Genomic DNA, 16,001 nt, shown 5'->3' with positions numbered 1-16,001 from the left:
CCGTTTTCCAGTCTTCTGGTAGTGCTCCATTCCTCCAGATGTTGTTGATTTCCTCTGTGAGGGTTTCGATTGAGGTTTCGTCGAGGTTTCTTAGTGCCTTGTTTGTTACGCCATCCGGCCCCGGCGCTGACTTGCTGTTTAGGTTCTGAAGGGCCGTGCGTATCTCTTCGGTTGAGAAGTCCCGATCAAGCTCTGGGTTGGCTTTGCCGCGATATGCATCGGCGGTCGTGCCTCTAATATTTTTGGCCAGCGGGAGGTACTTGTCGGCGAGACGGTCAATGAGCTCATTTTCCGTAGTAATTTTGAGTTCCTCGTGCATGATCTTGTTCAGCGTACGACCCTGGTCCGCTTTGGTTTTGGTTCTATCTAAAAGATGTTTGAGCAGGTGCCACGTCGTCCCGCTGTTGATGCGGCCGTCCGCGGCGTCGCACACCTCGTTCCATTGCTGGTTAGATAGTTGCGTGCAATATTCTGCAATCAGCCGGTTGAGGGAAGAAATTCTTTTCCTGAGCCGTCGATTGTGTCTTTGTTCTTTCCATCTCCTGGTGAGCGATTGTTTGGCTTCGAGCATGTGGGCCAGTCGGCTGTCCATGCTATGAACGGGAAGATCTGTCTCTATTTCTTTCGTGGCCGCCTTAATGTCGGCCTTTAGTTGCGACGTCCATTGTTCCATTGATTCTTTGCCTGTTCGACGTTCGTGTCTGAACTCGCGGAACTTGTCCCAGTCGACGTACGTCATTTTCCTGGGTCCTCTGGATGGGGTGTCAATTGTTGTCTCAACAATGTGATGATCGCTGCCGAGATCCTCGAACAGGTTGTTCCACTGATAGTTTGGAACGTTGCGGACGAAAGTGAGATCTGGCGTTGTGTCGCGGTTGACCGAGTTACCCGTTCTTGTGGGGTGCTCGGCGTTCGTGATGAGCGTTAGGTCAAGTTCATCGGCGTCGTTTAGCAAGTCCTTGCCTTTGGCTCTGCTGGCGACGTATCCCCAGGCCGTGTTAGGGGCGTTGAAGTCCCCGGCCACGATCACGGGGTTGTCGCCGGCACGGTTGCGGGCGAGCTGGAGTATTTGCTTAAATTTTTGTGCTCTGTGCTTGGGGCTGCTGTAAACGTTTAGGATGAATATGCTCTTGGCGTTCTTGGCTCTAGGGAAGACTTCCGTGAGAATGAATTCGCAATTGCTGCGGTCGTGATTAACGTTGTGTGTCGTGTGGGCTAGCTTGTTGCTGACCAACGTGGCGATACCTCTACATTTGTGTTGCGGTGTCGTTGCGGTCACGTCATAGCCGGGTAGCGAAGGTGTAGCGGTATTTGTCTCTTGTAGGAGAATGACTTGGGGTTTGTCTTTTTTGGCTCGAATGTATTGTTGCAGGGGGGCCTTTTTACGGACGTAGCCCCTACAATTCCATTGCCAAAGGCGAAACGTTTCAGTTTGCACAGCCATCTTTGTTGTTGGCGTTGGGTGGCCTTTGTGAGGCCACGTTGTTGCTATGTCTATCGAGCGACAACGCCCGAGGTAGCTTGGTGATAGCAGGCTGTGACGTCACAGGCGGGTGGTCTGCCATTTCTAGCACGTTGAGCCTTGCACCATGGATGTTGATCGTCTCCATCATGTGGTTGATCTGTAGCGTTATCTTGTCGTAACCTTCCTTGAGGGTCCCTACTCTCGTCGCAAGTTTGTCTTGCCCTTCCTTTAGTGACGCGACGGCAGTTGCAAGCCCGCTGAGCAGTTCCTTGATTTCCCTAATGTCGCTGTCCCTGCCCGATGGATGTGTGTTTGTCACGGCTTTTCTCTTATGCGGATTGCGCGTGGATTCCGCGACCGGTACTTCCACTACCATGGGTTCTGATGTGACTTCGGTTTGATTAGAGTCGGGGGGTGGTGGCGTTTTGAGTTGTCTGATTTCCTCGACAAGCTGTGTGATGGTTTGCCTTAACTCTTTGTTTTCGTGTTCTAGTCTTTTAATCGTATTTGCTATTTCTACTTGCTCTTGCCGTGCCATCGGACTCACCTGGCTGGCGGCCTGCTGTTGGTGCTGCTGTTCTTGTAGCTCCTGTTGTTGGTGCTGCTGAACTCGTTGGGCCCACGTCAACCGGTCATCACCGCCAACTCGTGGGCTGGGGGCGAATCGTATCCTTGACGAGGATCTCTGGCTCGGGTTCCTGGAGCGTCCTCGCGATCGTGACGACAGGCGACCGCGGTTCCTCGATCTCGAGCGGCCCCGCTCGCCGGACAAGCGAGCATCTGCGATGGCGGCCACGTTGTGGTTGATGGCGCTACACTCGGCGTCCTTGAGCGGCGGGAAGTCGTGCTGACTCAGGGCGATTGGCCCTGATCTCGTGGTGCTGTTGCTTGCGTTTGCTGCAATTTTTCTTTCAACTCGTCTTCTTCGGACGACGTAGGGGAGTTGGAAGCGGTTCTTGCATTCCTTGCTTGCCGTGACATGATTTCCCTCGCAGAGCGCACATTTGATCGAGGTGCACACATGATCTGCGTTAGGGTTAGCTAGTCCACAGCCTTTGCAAATTGCGTCGTCAGGCGAGGGGCATACGTCGGCACGATGGCCGAGTCTGCCGCACACATGGCACATGGCGATCTGCTTGCGGTAAAGGGAACACTTGATCAGGGCGTTGTCGTATCTGACATAGTTCGGGACTCGAAAGCCGTCGAAGGCGATGATGACCGTGCCAGTTTCCTTGATTCTCTTTGCCGCCAGAGCGAGCGGGTTGCGTGGGTTGACGATCTTGCGGTTTATGGAGTCCTGCGTCTCATCGAGCGGAACCCCTCTTATAACGCCTTTGCATGTTTCGTGCGGCGCCGTCCTATATGCAGTGGTTTCAAACGTTTGCTCTCCTATGGAAATGCTACGGATCCTGAGGTATTTTGCTGCGTTCGCTTCGGACGGTGTGCTGACCACCATGATGTTCTGCTTCAAATTGGGGCATATCGTGTCCTCGCTTCGCTCGGTAGATTCGATGAAAGCAGCCATGCAAATTGCTTTGGTGACCGTAAGTTGGCCTACCTTGGCTATGTTGATACCGCCACGTATGCGAATCACGATCTTGATGTCATCTTGGGGCAGCGCGGGCATCCTGCTTGCTTTGATCAAGGCGTTTCTGGCTGATGAGACAGTTCCGTTCGTATTTCCTCCCTTTCGTTGATGGTTAACGAGGTTGGGCTGGCTCAACGCAGTCTTGATTACTGACGGGCGCGGCGCCACGATAGTCCACCCTGCGTCTGCGGTGAAGTCTTCCGGGCTCATGTCTTGCCCATTGACTTCGTATGCCATCGCTGTAGGGTCGTTGTTGGGTGGAAGGCTCGTTTGTTGTGATCGCTGGAGGCCACCACAGCCGGGGTGGGCGCGGGGACGTCTGGGGTCGGCGGCGGCTTGGTCGGAGTCGAGACGTGGGTTAATGGCGGCGGCAGTACTCGCCGTTAGGCTTAGAGCCCGAAGCGGGGCGGCGAGAGCTGAAATCACTCGTAAAAAAGTCCAGAGGTCACGCACTTGCCGAAATGTGGTCTCCCTAAGTAGAAGACAACTTCAAGAATCCGATTCCGAGTAGAAAAGGCACAAAACTGGGCAAAAGGCACATTTAAATTGGCGAGAAAGCGGGAGCCGGCGCGAACGCGTCCGCAGCGAGCACATGCTTCCCCCCCCCCACTTCAACCTAACCTATTTAAAAAAATGCTAACTGTACCTCCACCGCGCGATTCACGGCCGATCCCCCAAGGTGGGTTGCTCCATTTCCCTAGGAAGCACGACCAGGAACGAGAATATTATCATGGGGATGTTAGTGCAGCTGTCATGGGGTATATAATTGAATCAGGACGAGTTCCTCCTTCCATTCTAAATTATTTTTTCGCAATTCATTTCTTTATTTATTCAAAATTTCTCAATGGTAGATCTTTTGAGACTCTGACGATCTCTTTCTTAAATCACCCCATTCTTGGCCAATACCCCATAGTGGGTGTGAGCCAGTCTCAGAGGAAAGTAAAGCGAATCAAAGCAAACCGGCTGCCGCGATGAGACCCGAGCACCACCGGATATCGGCGATGCCAGTAAGTACGAGGACAGCGTGCATGCATGTTGGACAGTGAACAAGGGAAGCTGGAGTCCCTTAGCTTCTCGCTGAGGTTTCTTGACGAAGAGGCGAAATTGGGAGCGTCGGGCCAGGCGCGGTCACCTGATCGTAATAGACCCGGGCCTAATGTAGGCACGCGCCGGCTCAAACGCTTCGATAATTGATTCGGGTTGACGATATCTCGCTATTCTGTCTCCTGATGTTTCTTTTTCAATGTTCATGATTTGCTCACTTCGTACCTTATTCATTTTACTCGCAATGACGTCGACCTTTCCTGCTTAGTGTGGGCGCTTGGTCGATCCTAAATTTATCTTGCCAAGAGACCGCCAGGTAAGCCAGTTTGGGAGATAAAGTAGTCTATGGTGCAATGTGCTTAAATTTCGACTGTATTGGAGCAAATTAAGCCCGTTCTGTTAATTTTATCTACTCTACGACTAATTCTCGCTTCATGAAGTCACCGGCGAGGCTGCTTTCCAGATATGATTGCTTCGCGCGAACCCAACTTAGCCCAAACGAGATCGCTCTAATTCATAAAAATATGTCGTATGGCGGCTTTGCCTCAGCATGACTCTGTCTACGGCGGTGCACCCTTTAGAGGAGCAATATGCCATGCGGTGAATTTCGACTATATTGGCGCTAATTACACCTGCGCCGTATTTTCTTTTACCTACATTGCGACTAAGTCTTCCTTTTTTGTTGCTGTCGCGTTGACACCTAGATTTTCATATTTCAGAGATCTTTACCTAAAGCGAAAGGAACATCGGACAACAGCAAGAACCACACAGGCAGTGCGCTTTCGTCCTGTCGTCCGGTGTTTTTCTCGCGCTAGTTAATGTCTCAGGTCTACAATAAACCCCGACTAGCGCAACTGTATTCGCTAATTACGTTTTCCTATTTGTTCTGACACGCTACGATGTTCTGGGTGCGCAAAAGGGCCGTTTTTCATCTGGAAATGGTTACAAGGTTACCATATCCCAGATGCGCCAGCACCACGTGAAATCGGCTTAGAAGACCTTGTCTTCAATATTACCTAGCACAGCTCCGGAAGGTGACACTGCTTCTGTACGCTGCGCTTCTAAGACTACATGCCAAATTGGGAAAGCCTCCGCACTTGAAACCACGAATTACTTTGAGCACCACCTTCGCAATTCAAGAGAATGCGAAGTGACCTCTCTTTACCACATTTGAAACACATAATGTACAGAAAGAAGCGAAGCCACTGGGAGCGCGATTGTTGCCGAGCCCTTTCTGCCCTATGACGCCGCGGAGGCATTCCTGATATCGCTATCTACGAAAAATGGGGAGACGAGCGCTCTTTGTATTAAGAACTAGCTTATGTCACAAGAGCAGCTGAAGCAGCTGTTTTATTTCGTTTGACAAACACTCTACCTAGGAGGGTCGTTGCCGAAAAGGACGGTATTGGGCAACACTAAGCAAAGTAATATCGTAAAAAATATTATTTAAAAGTTGTTTGGCAATTATTTTGGCGGCAACAGCGGAGAACTGGGGAAAGAAATGGAGATCCTAGCTTTATTTTTTCACTTGCGCCCAAGCCTTTGCTTCGTAACGTGAGTGTGGCGTCACAGCTTTCAAAATCTTTTATATATAATTTCATTTCATTTCATTTCATTTATTATACCCCTCAGGGCCAAGGGCATTACAGAGAGGGAGTGGTAAATACATAAAAAGGACAAAGACAGTTGGTTACATGAGCGTTTAAATGGTACCTGTATATACAATATTAGCTAAGGCTTCACGGAACTGTTCATAATTAATAAGGCCTACAACTTCGACGGGAAGATGGTTCCAGTCACGCGAGGTTCGCGGCAGGAATGATTGTGAAAAACTTTTAGTATTACATGACAAAATACCCACTTTGTACTGATGATCAATGCGACGCGATACATAAATTGGATGGGGGATGAGGTGATCTCGTAGAGTATGGTGATGGTACAACTTGTGGAAGAGGGCAATACGAGACACTTTTCTGCGAGATGCCAGCGATGGGAGGCAAAGATTAGATTTCATGTTAGTTATACTCGCTGTGCGGTTGTAGTTAGCAAGAATAAAACGTACAGAGTTATTTTGAACCATCTCGAGGTCAGTGATTAGGTTTTCATGAGCAGGGTCCCATACCGGAGTCGCGTATTCGAGTTTGGGTCGTATTAATGTTTTATATAACAAAAGTTTCAAATTAGTAGGTACGTTGAAAAAGTTGCGACGTAGGTAGCCAAGCATGCGATTAGCGTTTTTGATTATGTTTTCAGTATGAAGAGACCAGTTTAGGTTAGAAGTGATGTAAACACCAAGATATTTATATGTAGAAACTGATTCCAACGACATGTTGTTAAAGTAGTATGATGGTATTGTAGATGATTTCCGAGAAACACGCATGACTTTGCATTTGTTAATATTGAGCTCCATTAACCATTCATTGCACCAGTTTCCTATCGTGGTAAGGTCTGACTGAAGTAATTCAATATCGTTAGCATTGGTAATTTCTCTGAAGATGACGCAATCATCAGCGAATAGATGGATATGGGAGTTGATAAGCGAGGGAAGATCATTAATGTAAATTAGGAACAGTAGGGGTCCAAGGACGGAACCCTGTGGAACACCTGAACGGACCTCTGTAAAATCGGAGTTAATGTCGTTAGCACAAACAAATTGCGAGCGGTTAAGCAGAAAACATTCAATCCATTTCATAAGGTTACCGTCTATGTTAAGTGCTTTTAGTTTATGAAGTAATAGTTTGTGACACACCTTGTCGAATGCTTTTGAAAAATCCAAAAATATACAATCAGCTAGTGATGATTTGTCAAGAATATGGTGTAGTGCATGTGTAAATGATATTAATTGGGTTTCACAGGAGTAAGATTTCCGAAAACCGTGCTGTGCTGACGTAAAAAATGAGTTCAATTCAAGGAAATTAACCAGGTTAGTAAAAATAATATGTTCGAGCATTTTACAGCATGTACTGGTGAGAGAAATGGGACGATAATTATTAGGGGATGCTTTGCTGCCGGATTTATGCACTGGAATCACTTTGCCTATTTTCCACTCATTAGGTAGTGTACAAAGGTCAAGGGATTGCTGGAAAAGTTTGGATAGTATGATGGAAGAATAATATGAAGTGTTTTTTAAGAATTTCGAGTTAATACAGTCGTATCCGGGAGCAGAATGAATGCTTAGTCCATCAATAAGCTTAACGACACCGGATGGAGCAACAATTATGGAGGGCATGGTTACATAGTTACGGTGCTGTATACTTGGCATATGTGTGCTGGAAGTGGCTGTAAAATTTTCTGAAAATGTATGGTTTAGTATGGTGGCAGAAAGGTCGGCGGGAATTGGAACACCGGAAGAGTCTGTTAAGGCAAGGCTGTTGTCAGTCGAAGGAATAATTGCACGCCAAAATTTTTTAACATTAGTAGTAAGCATTGAAGGGAGAACCTGCGATTCGAAGTGCTTTTTGGCGTTTTTGAGCGCTTGCACATATGTGTTCGACGCCGCAGTATACGATGCCCATCGATCAATTGTGGGTGAAAGCTTTGCAATGCGGTAGAGACGCTTCTTTTTATTTGATAAACGCTTAATGTAATTATTGTACCAGGGAGAGTTTGTGTGAGTTGTAATGGTGCGTTGAGGAATGTACTGTTCAGTGAGATGGTTGACCATAGATGTGAACATGTTCCAATTAGTTTGTACACTACGCTGTTCAAAGCCATTAAGGAAAACGCCAATAAACGAAGATAGTGCATTATTTATGGCCTGATAATTTGCTCTGTAGTAGTCTCGTATGATTTTTTTCTTCTTTTTAGTTTTCGGACGGTCTAGTTTATTATCGAACTGTAGAAGTAAGTGGTCGCTAATTCCTGGTAGGTACGTTACAGGCGATACTATATCGGGTTGATTAGTAAAGACTAAATCTAGTGTATTCGCCGTGGAAGCTGTTATTCTAGTTGCCTGAACGCAGATCTGCACGAGTGAGAATACTGAACACACATCTAAAAAGTCGCGAGCTTGAGGTGTGAGTGGGGATATTAAAGGGGGGTCGGTATTCCATGTGATGTTTGGTAGATTAAAATCCCCAAGTAGGAACAGCGGTGATGAAGGAAACCGTGTTGCAACGGTGTTAACAGCGTCATAAAGTTCGTTACTAAAGCTTGGTGACGACGAAGGTGGACGGTAGCATACCCCTATTACAACTGTTTGATGATTAAGTGTTATTGCTGACCATACTAATTCTAGTTCAGTCTGCACGTGTATACATGATGATGGTATATCATTGGAAATTGCGAGAAGCACACCGCCGCCTCTCTGCGTGCTACGATCACAGCGATAGAATGAGAAGCGGTGAGCATTGACGAATATATCCGCGTCGCAGACATGCGCAGTGAGCCATGTTTCGGTTAGCGCGATTATTTTAGCAGAACATGTATCGATTGCTGATGTGAGTGAGCTGTACTTGTTAAGGACGCTTCTGATATTAGTAAAAAGAAGCGATACTGAAGCCGAAGATGTCTGGCCACTACCCCTCACTCGTCCCTAGGAAGTATTAGTAGAGATAGTAGCAGAGGGCGAGCTGGCGTGTGCGCTTTTCGTATCAGTGGAAATGACAGTGGCAGTGATAGGGTCGTACATGTAAGATTTCTTGTTCATGATTAACTTGTTGTGGCGCAACTTATGGTTTGGGGATCCAGGTTGGATTTTCGCAAAGTCGAGCAACTTTTTTCGTGCTAGACGTGTTGCGACCGAGTAATCTTCACTAATGGTGACGTTACTTTCCTTCAGGCTGTTGCGTTTGGCGAGTATTAGGTCTTTAGTTTTGAAGTTCAAAAATTTTGCAATGATAGGGCGACACTTGTTAGGTGCGAATCTTCCTAAACGGTGTGCGCGTTCAATTTCGTGAGGGGAGAGGGGGTCAGTTAGGCACGCACTAAGGATAGAAGTCAGTTTTTCCTCAGCCGCCTGCCAGGTTTCATCGGAATCGGGGATGCCATAGAAAATTAAATTGTTACGCCGTGACCGGTCGTCAAGATCATCCTGCCGTGATTGCAAAGTGGTGGCCAGTGCAGAAAGTTCGTCTGTTTGAGTGTGAATGGCGGCAATATCCTGGCTGAGTTCATCTAACCTTTTATAATTTTCCTCTAGCTCATCTAAACGGTTTTGAATCGCTGTGATTATGGTTTCAATTGATTTCTGTCCGGTTTTAATAGCTTTAACGTCAGCTGCCAATTCCGTTTGTGTTTTAGAACTATGCAGCGATCGGGTGTGTACGTCCCTTAGCAAGTGAAAAATAACTTTCATCTGTTCAGCGGGGTCCGTAGGTAAAGATTCAATGTCTAAAAAGGCTTCCGAGCGGGTGGTTTTGGGCCCAGGGTTGCTCTCAACATCACCCGCGCGCAACAACAAAAGGGTCATAGAGAAACATTCACAACAAATTTCGCTCAACACTTGTGGACACGGGAACAGTAATAAGCAGACGTTATTGCTCTTTTTAGCATACAAGGGACGGTTTGTACGCACCTGCATAGCAAACGGAAAGCAGTTCAGCGCTTTGTCAAGGCTACTGTCCCCGTGTCCACTGAAGCAGTTGTTGCAGGGCCGGGTTCTTAAGTACTGGGCCGAGGATGGTGTTGCTGTCGATCCGAAGGTTGCTTTAAGGTCGAGTTGTACCGGGCAGAATGAGTCGACGAAAGGAGCGAAAGCAAGATGCGATGAAGGCACCTCGTCAATCGCGCAGGCGTAGCGATGATCCATGGTTACGGGTGACGGAAGCTGGCATATCAGGTCACATGACGGGGCCGATAGCCAGGGCATGAGGAACGCAAGCAGGGCCTGCATAGCAAACGGAAAGCAGTTCAGCGCTTTGTCAAGGCTACTGTCCCCGTGTCCACAATTGTTGGACATTGTTGGACATTGTTGGACATTGTGCGAGAAAAAGTTATCTGTGCTAGCTATGTTCAGTAGCTGGTACCATTCGAATAACATTGCAAGCCTTCCTTGTGGATGCACAATAAGTTTTTGGCAAGACAGGTCATAAACAACAACGCCGCTCGGAGTAGCCACCCAAATGTTAAGGTGGCGTCCCCACGTATCTTAATCATTTGCGACCGCTTTGTTCTTCGTCACAGAACGTCCACGGGTACAATCTCCACGTGCAGTTTATGACGAAGCTCTCGCCCCGGGGCTTCTATGTAAGGACATGGGAAACAAGAAATCGTTTTTCTCGCTAAGCAATCCAACAAATTTAACGAGATTTCTTGCGTGTAAACGAAAAAGAGTTGTAGGCTGTAGTGATTGTTGCAAGCAGATTTTTTTTATTTAGGCCGCAATATTTTAATAAAAATTTGTTTGATATGGCAAGCTTTCAGAAAATGGTACTGTCAAGTTTGAATCTCGAACTCAGCGATGAATGCTGATATAACAACTCTGTAAATTGAATCTAGCGGTACATCTAAAGCAGAGACATTTGATTTATGACACATGGCTCTTAATAACACCAATATAATATGAGTGGACGTTTGCAAGACCCTTCTAAACGTGGTGAAAGAATCACATAACATTAACTAGTACATCGAATGTGCGTGCTTTAAATTTATTTACCTTATAGAGTTTATAGAACTATAGTCGGATACAAATTTAGAAAAAAAGGGGGCGTTTACTCCTCCGAGGCGGATGCACACGAGCATCACCAATGGACTCTGGACCGACGTCATGCGCCGGACGGCCCGTGACTTCACCGCTTCGGTCATCTGGGCGGGGCCTCCCCTTCTTTCTAAAGTTGTCTCCGACTATACAATATTTGTTTTCCGTGCAAAGTTAGGTATTCGTAAACTTCTTACTTATGTAAAAACGATGATGTCCTAAGTCAATATTCCGCTACCCACAGTGATTCCAACATAACTTTCTTTCTGAATTTCAACTAATAATAATAATAATAATAATAATAATAATAATAATAATAATAATAATAATAATAATAATAATAATAATAATAATAATAATAATAATGGTCTGGACGTTACCTCAGAAAAAGCATTTTTGCATATTACAATGTTTCAATGGGTGGAATTGGAGTAGAGACCAGGCTAAAGTTAAGCTGCTTCTCAAAGGCACAATACCAGGAGGTCCGGCAGCACTAATCTCACGATGAATGTTGACGGTAATGCGATTAGCACTGACGCAATGCGGTGATCCACTGTAATGCCGCCGCAGAGACGTTTTACGTTTGAGACGTGGGTGTGTGCGTATTGATAACCTTGCGCTTCCGACTGAACACGCAGCGTCATTCAGTGACGATGCCGCGAAGTCCGCGCGTGTGACGGTTGTCTGAATATACATTCAGACAACTTTAACTTATATAGATTTATTGCCGATTCATTTCATCTTTTATTATCCATTCGTTTATATCCGCCAGGGAATTCACTAAACTTACACAAATTATTCTTGCACCCTACAACTTTCGCGGCTAATGGTGGATCCATTCAGCGAAACGCGTACTTTTTATTTGCAGCAACAAGAAATACGGTGCATACCGAAACTCATAAAGATGCCAATAACTGCACCACAAGCTCATTATTCGTAGTCGAAATATTACTTATTCAAATATCGAATGAGAACTTCGTCATTGCTGGTTTGCTCAGTGGCTATGGTGCTGGGCTGCTGAGCACGAGGTCGCGGGATCGAATCCCGACCACAACGGCAACATTTCATTGGAGCCGAAAGCGCCCATGTATTTAGGTTTAGGTGCAAGTTCAAGAACCTCAGGTGGTGAAAATTTCCGCAGTCTTCCAACACGGCGTACCTCATAACCAGAAAGTGATTTTGGCACCTAAAGCACCATAATTTTGGTTTTGTCGTCATTGCTGGTAAAAAGCGATCATCTTTAACATTATTCAGCGTAGAATTTTAAAATTATGGTCCAATTAAATTTCAGTGATCTCTTCCCATGAAAATGTTTACAAGAAGGCAGAATAATGTGATTGTTAGCGTAGGCTCTCGTATTGCGCTTAGGTAATGTAAATATGGTTATTCGAAATCGTTCGCCTTTTTAGCTAACACTCGATCAATGACTTCAGCGAGTCCGTCCAAGCCATGTAGAAATTGTAAATACTTCTTCTGCCATTGCCATAGTGCCATTGTGAGCTGTCAGAGAGGGCCAATGAAAGCGGAAAATTCCCAGTGGTGCATAAACAGTGGCTCAAGAAGGCGTAAGAAACGTGCACTGAAGAGGGGCAGCCACCTAATGGCACAAGTTGGCATCAAAGAGGTTCGTTGAAAAGTGGGGCATACCTAATGGAACGTACTGATTTTGAATCATCAGTGACTCATGTCGGTGTGAAAGAGGATCCTTAAAGAGTGGCGCTTAGAGCCATGGGCTGCACAGTGCTTCAGTTTGGCGCGAGAAAGTTAGGGACTTAGACAGTTAACCCTCGGAAAGCACGTGAAATACCTTAAGAATACCAATTGCATTATAAGTGGCCACACGTACACCTTTAGGCACGATTTGTGAGTTTAGTGACATTAGACATCAATCTTATCGTGGGTGGGTAACTGTTCATGATAAGTTTTATAACATGATTACTAGAAACGGTGGAACATACCCCTGGTACATACCCCGTGACCAAAGCTGGCATCACAGAAGTTTATTGACGAGCTCCACGCATACAGTCAGAAATGTACTTTGACTCAAGTTGGCATCAAAGAGGTTCAACGGAAAGAGGGACATACCCAAAAGGTCGGGAAGTGGGTAGAAACGCGGTTCCTTCTGAACAGCAGCCCAATTCTCATCCCATTAGACATTGGAGACCCAGGGACACAAGTGGGCCGGAAGGATTTTGGGTGTGGACAAACGTAGAGACAAACCGCAAACTGGATGAAGCTCGAAAGTAATGGTAATACCATTCGGAGCTAGGTAAGGCTAAAGAACCAAACGCGGCTGGCATCGCCATATGATGTTCCGACACCAGCTCGCCTTCTAGACGTGAATATGTACGGCTCCTGCTTGTTGGGCCTAAGTAATTCTTTATGGGTAAAAATGATATAAATTGCATTTTAGGTGAACAAAAGACCGAATTTAGCAACGTTCGACAAATTTCACTCCATCACAAAGGTGCACCAAATACGCGGAACGGCACTAACATCCATGACGTCACAGTTAGGTAACGACGCGGGTGTTTCAAAGTTAAATTTCAAAAGTAATGTACATTGCCAGCATATATTTGTTTTGGTTTTCCATTTATACAAGGCACCCTTAACGAAATATCACTCTGTTGTGTCTCGTTAGGCGCCAAATGAGCAATTTATGGTACGGACATCTAAGGAAGGGTACGCGGCGACCACAAACACGTCTCCTCGCCCATGTTATCGTGGTGTCGCTGTCAGTGACACATGGCAGAATGTGACATATCGAACAGCCGATGCTTATGATAGGGCATTATTCCACCGTTGCTCGCCCTTTTCTACATTTTTGAGGTTTACTCAACCCTTTTTACCCCAAATGTGTGCCAGCATGACAAAGGCCCACCCCTTTTCGCCGCCTTCTCTCTTTTCTGTGTTGATCCATGCCCTTTCTCTTTTCTCACAGTGTACGCCGCGGGACAGCGACATGGACAGGAAGTGTCTCGGCAACCGGAACTGCTGGGCGTGCAGCTTTCTCTGTTTCGGGACCGGATGCGCGCTGGTCGCGGGACTCCTGGTCTCCTACCTCTTCGCTGTTGCGCTCGGCAAGTCCAGTCGACAGGAGTACCTCGGAAGCCTCGACTGCCATGACTGCTTCACGTCCGGAGGGCTGCTCGTCGAAATGCTCAACACTAGCGCGGATCCGTGCCAGGACTTCAAGGCGTTCGTGACGTCACGCTGGCTGCCGGACCCACACAGCGACGCGACTGAGCACTGGAAATATAGGTGGGACGTCAAGTACCTCTGGATGCGCTCGTCGGCGAAACAGATTACCGGTCCGCACTACGCCTCGCCGCCGGAGAGCATATTGGCGTCGTCCTTCAGGTCCTGCGAAAGCCGGTCCACCGAGAACGCGCACGAGACTCGCGCCATGTTCAAGATGCTGCTGCGAATCCTCAACATTCCATGGCCCGAAGTGCCCACAGGAAACGCTGACCCATTCAACGTCCATTTCAGCCTCTGCGTTCATTGGAACATCCCCTTGTGGTTTGACGTCAGGCTCCTTCCGGAAGACGCGCTCAAAAGCAGACGTGCGGTCTACATCGGTCCGAGCGTGTACGCAAAGTTCTGGGGCAGCCAGTACAGGTCGATGGGAAGCGAAGCCGAGATACGCCAGTACATCGGCCAGTACCTCCTCTACTTCGACGAGGACTACGGGGAAAACGCATCGCAGACCATCGACTCTTACTTGACGTTCAACCTCACGCGAAACGTGACGTTCATACTGGAGGCCGTTCACGAAAACGCCGGCCCCGAGTTCCACACGTTCGAGTCGCTGGCGAAGGCCTTTGGTCAGCCTCCCGATCACTTTATTCACCTAATGAACGAGTATTTTCGACCTGTAAAAGCCTTCGGGCCAGGTGATGCGGCCATCGTCCAGAAAAGAGGCACCAGCGAAGCCGTGCGCTACATCACGGCCAACCATGACTCCGCACTTCTCCGCAGTCACATGGGCTGGTGGCTGCTCCAGATCTACGCACCGATCGCGGACGCCCGCTTTTTCGTCCAAAAGTACGGCACCAAAGAACTGGCCGACCTGATCAGACCGCTATTCTGCGAGACTCAGATGGAGAGTTCCTTCAAGATCCTGCTCTTCTCCAAGCACGTCGCCCTCAACTTTCCCCAGCAAGTCAGGCAGCAGGTCGACGAAATTTTCCACAACGTTCGCGAAGAGACCACCGCCCTGTTCGAGAAGTCGGGCTCGCTCGCCGGCATGAACGTCGGACAGAAGCTGCGAAGTATGAACATCAACTTGTGGCCGAAGCCCGAGTACCGCTCCCGGGAGAAACTTCAGCGCATCTATGCCTCGCACTACACGAGCAAGGCGACGTCGCTAGACCACTGGATCACTGAGCGTCGAGCCAACGCGAAGCTCATCGGAAGCGACGCCTACTTCGAAGACAAGAGGCTGCCTCACTCGTTCTCGAAGGAACCCATCTATTACGATTCGCTTCTCAACGAAGCCACGGTGTCGATGTTGCTCGCACGCGAGCCGTTCTTCTATCGCGACGGTGACGTTGCCGCAAACTACGGAGGTCTCGGAGCCGCCTTCTCTTCAGCGTTGCTGGCGGGAGGACTTGAAATAGAAGCAGCGGACTCGGCAGTCACTCTGGAGGAGGTCACGGCAAACGACAGCATGCCAACACCGCCCAAAGCCGCCTCCATGTCCGGGCCTACAGATCAACTCCCTGAGCGCACAGCGCCGGGCTTCCTTCCGGCATTTCGCGCTTTCCAGGCGCACAAGGTGCAGCTAGCGAACGACCATCCATTCGCTCCGGAAATGATGTTCTTCATCAGCTACTGTCACAGTCAGAGCAGGGTGCGGATTTCCTTCGACTGCAACGGGGCTCTTCGAGGGACCACGAGCTTCGTGTCGGCGTTTCACTGCAATAAGGGTTCCAATATGAACCCATGATGTCCCGAACCGAACAAGAAGGCGCGCGATTTTCGACTGTACACTGCATATTTACCACCATCAGTGAAATCATTTGCTAGTCTTGTTTGCGATTTCTTCGCACGCTTTCTTTCGTCGACAGTTGTCTTTCAGGAGCTTAATTTAGTGCGGCGACCTAATACTACCACTGAAGCGAGCCTTTTTAATGAAGAAACTAGGCGAATGCTCCCTCCAATTCTGCGGAACTTGTTGTTTTTGGTCCGGAATTCCTATAAACATGAACAGACCCGAAACGGGCGAAGTTGCTCAAGATTAACTTCTCGCTTCTAATTTCGCA

At 47.7% G+C, this 16,001-nt stretch overlaps 1 protein-coding gene across 1 annotated transcript; it reads left to right on the top strand.

Moving 5' to 3' along the window:
• The first annotated feature begins 3,956 nt into the window (after nucleotides 1–3,956).
• Nucleotides 3,957–15,772, top strand: LOC139047988 (endothelin-converting enzyme 1-like). Its single transcript, XM_070522226.1, has 2 exons — nucleotides 3,957–4,060; nucleotides 13,676–15,772. The coding sequence occupies exons 1-2, from the start codon at nucleotides 4,025–4,027 to the stop codon at nucleotides 15,683–15,685; spliced, it is 2,046 nt and encodes a 681-aa protein (XP_070378327.1). The 5' UTR covers nucleotides 3,957–4,024; the 3' UTR covers nucleotides 15,686–15,772.
• Nucleotides 15,773–16,001: the final 229 nt, after the last annotated feature.

Source organism: Dermacentor albipictus, chromosome 7, assembly GCF_038994185.2.
Source record: "Dermacentor albipictus isolate Rhodes 1998 colony chromosome 7, USDA_Dalb.pri_finalv2, whole genome shotgun sequence".
Classification (NCBI taxonomy): Eukaryota; Metazoa; Arthropoda; class Arachnida; order Ixodida; family Ixodidae; genus Dermacentor; species Dermacentor albipictus.
Note: the sequence above shows the minus strand (reverse complement) of the source record. Positions and strands in the feature narration are given on the sequence as shown.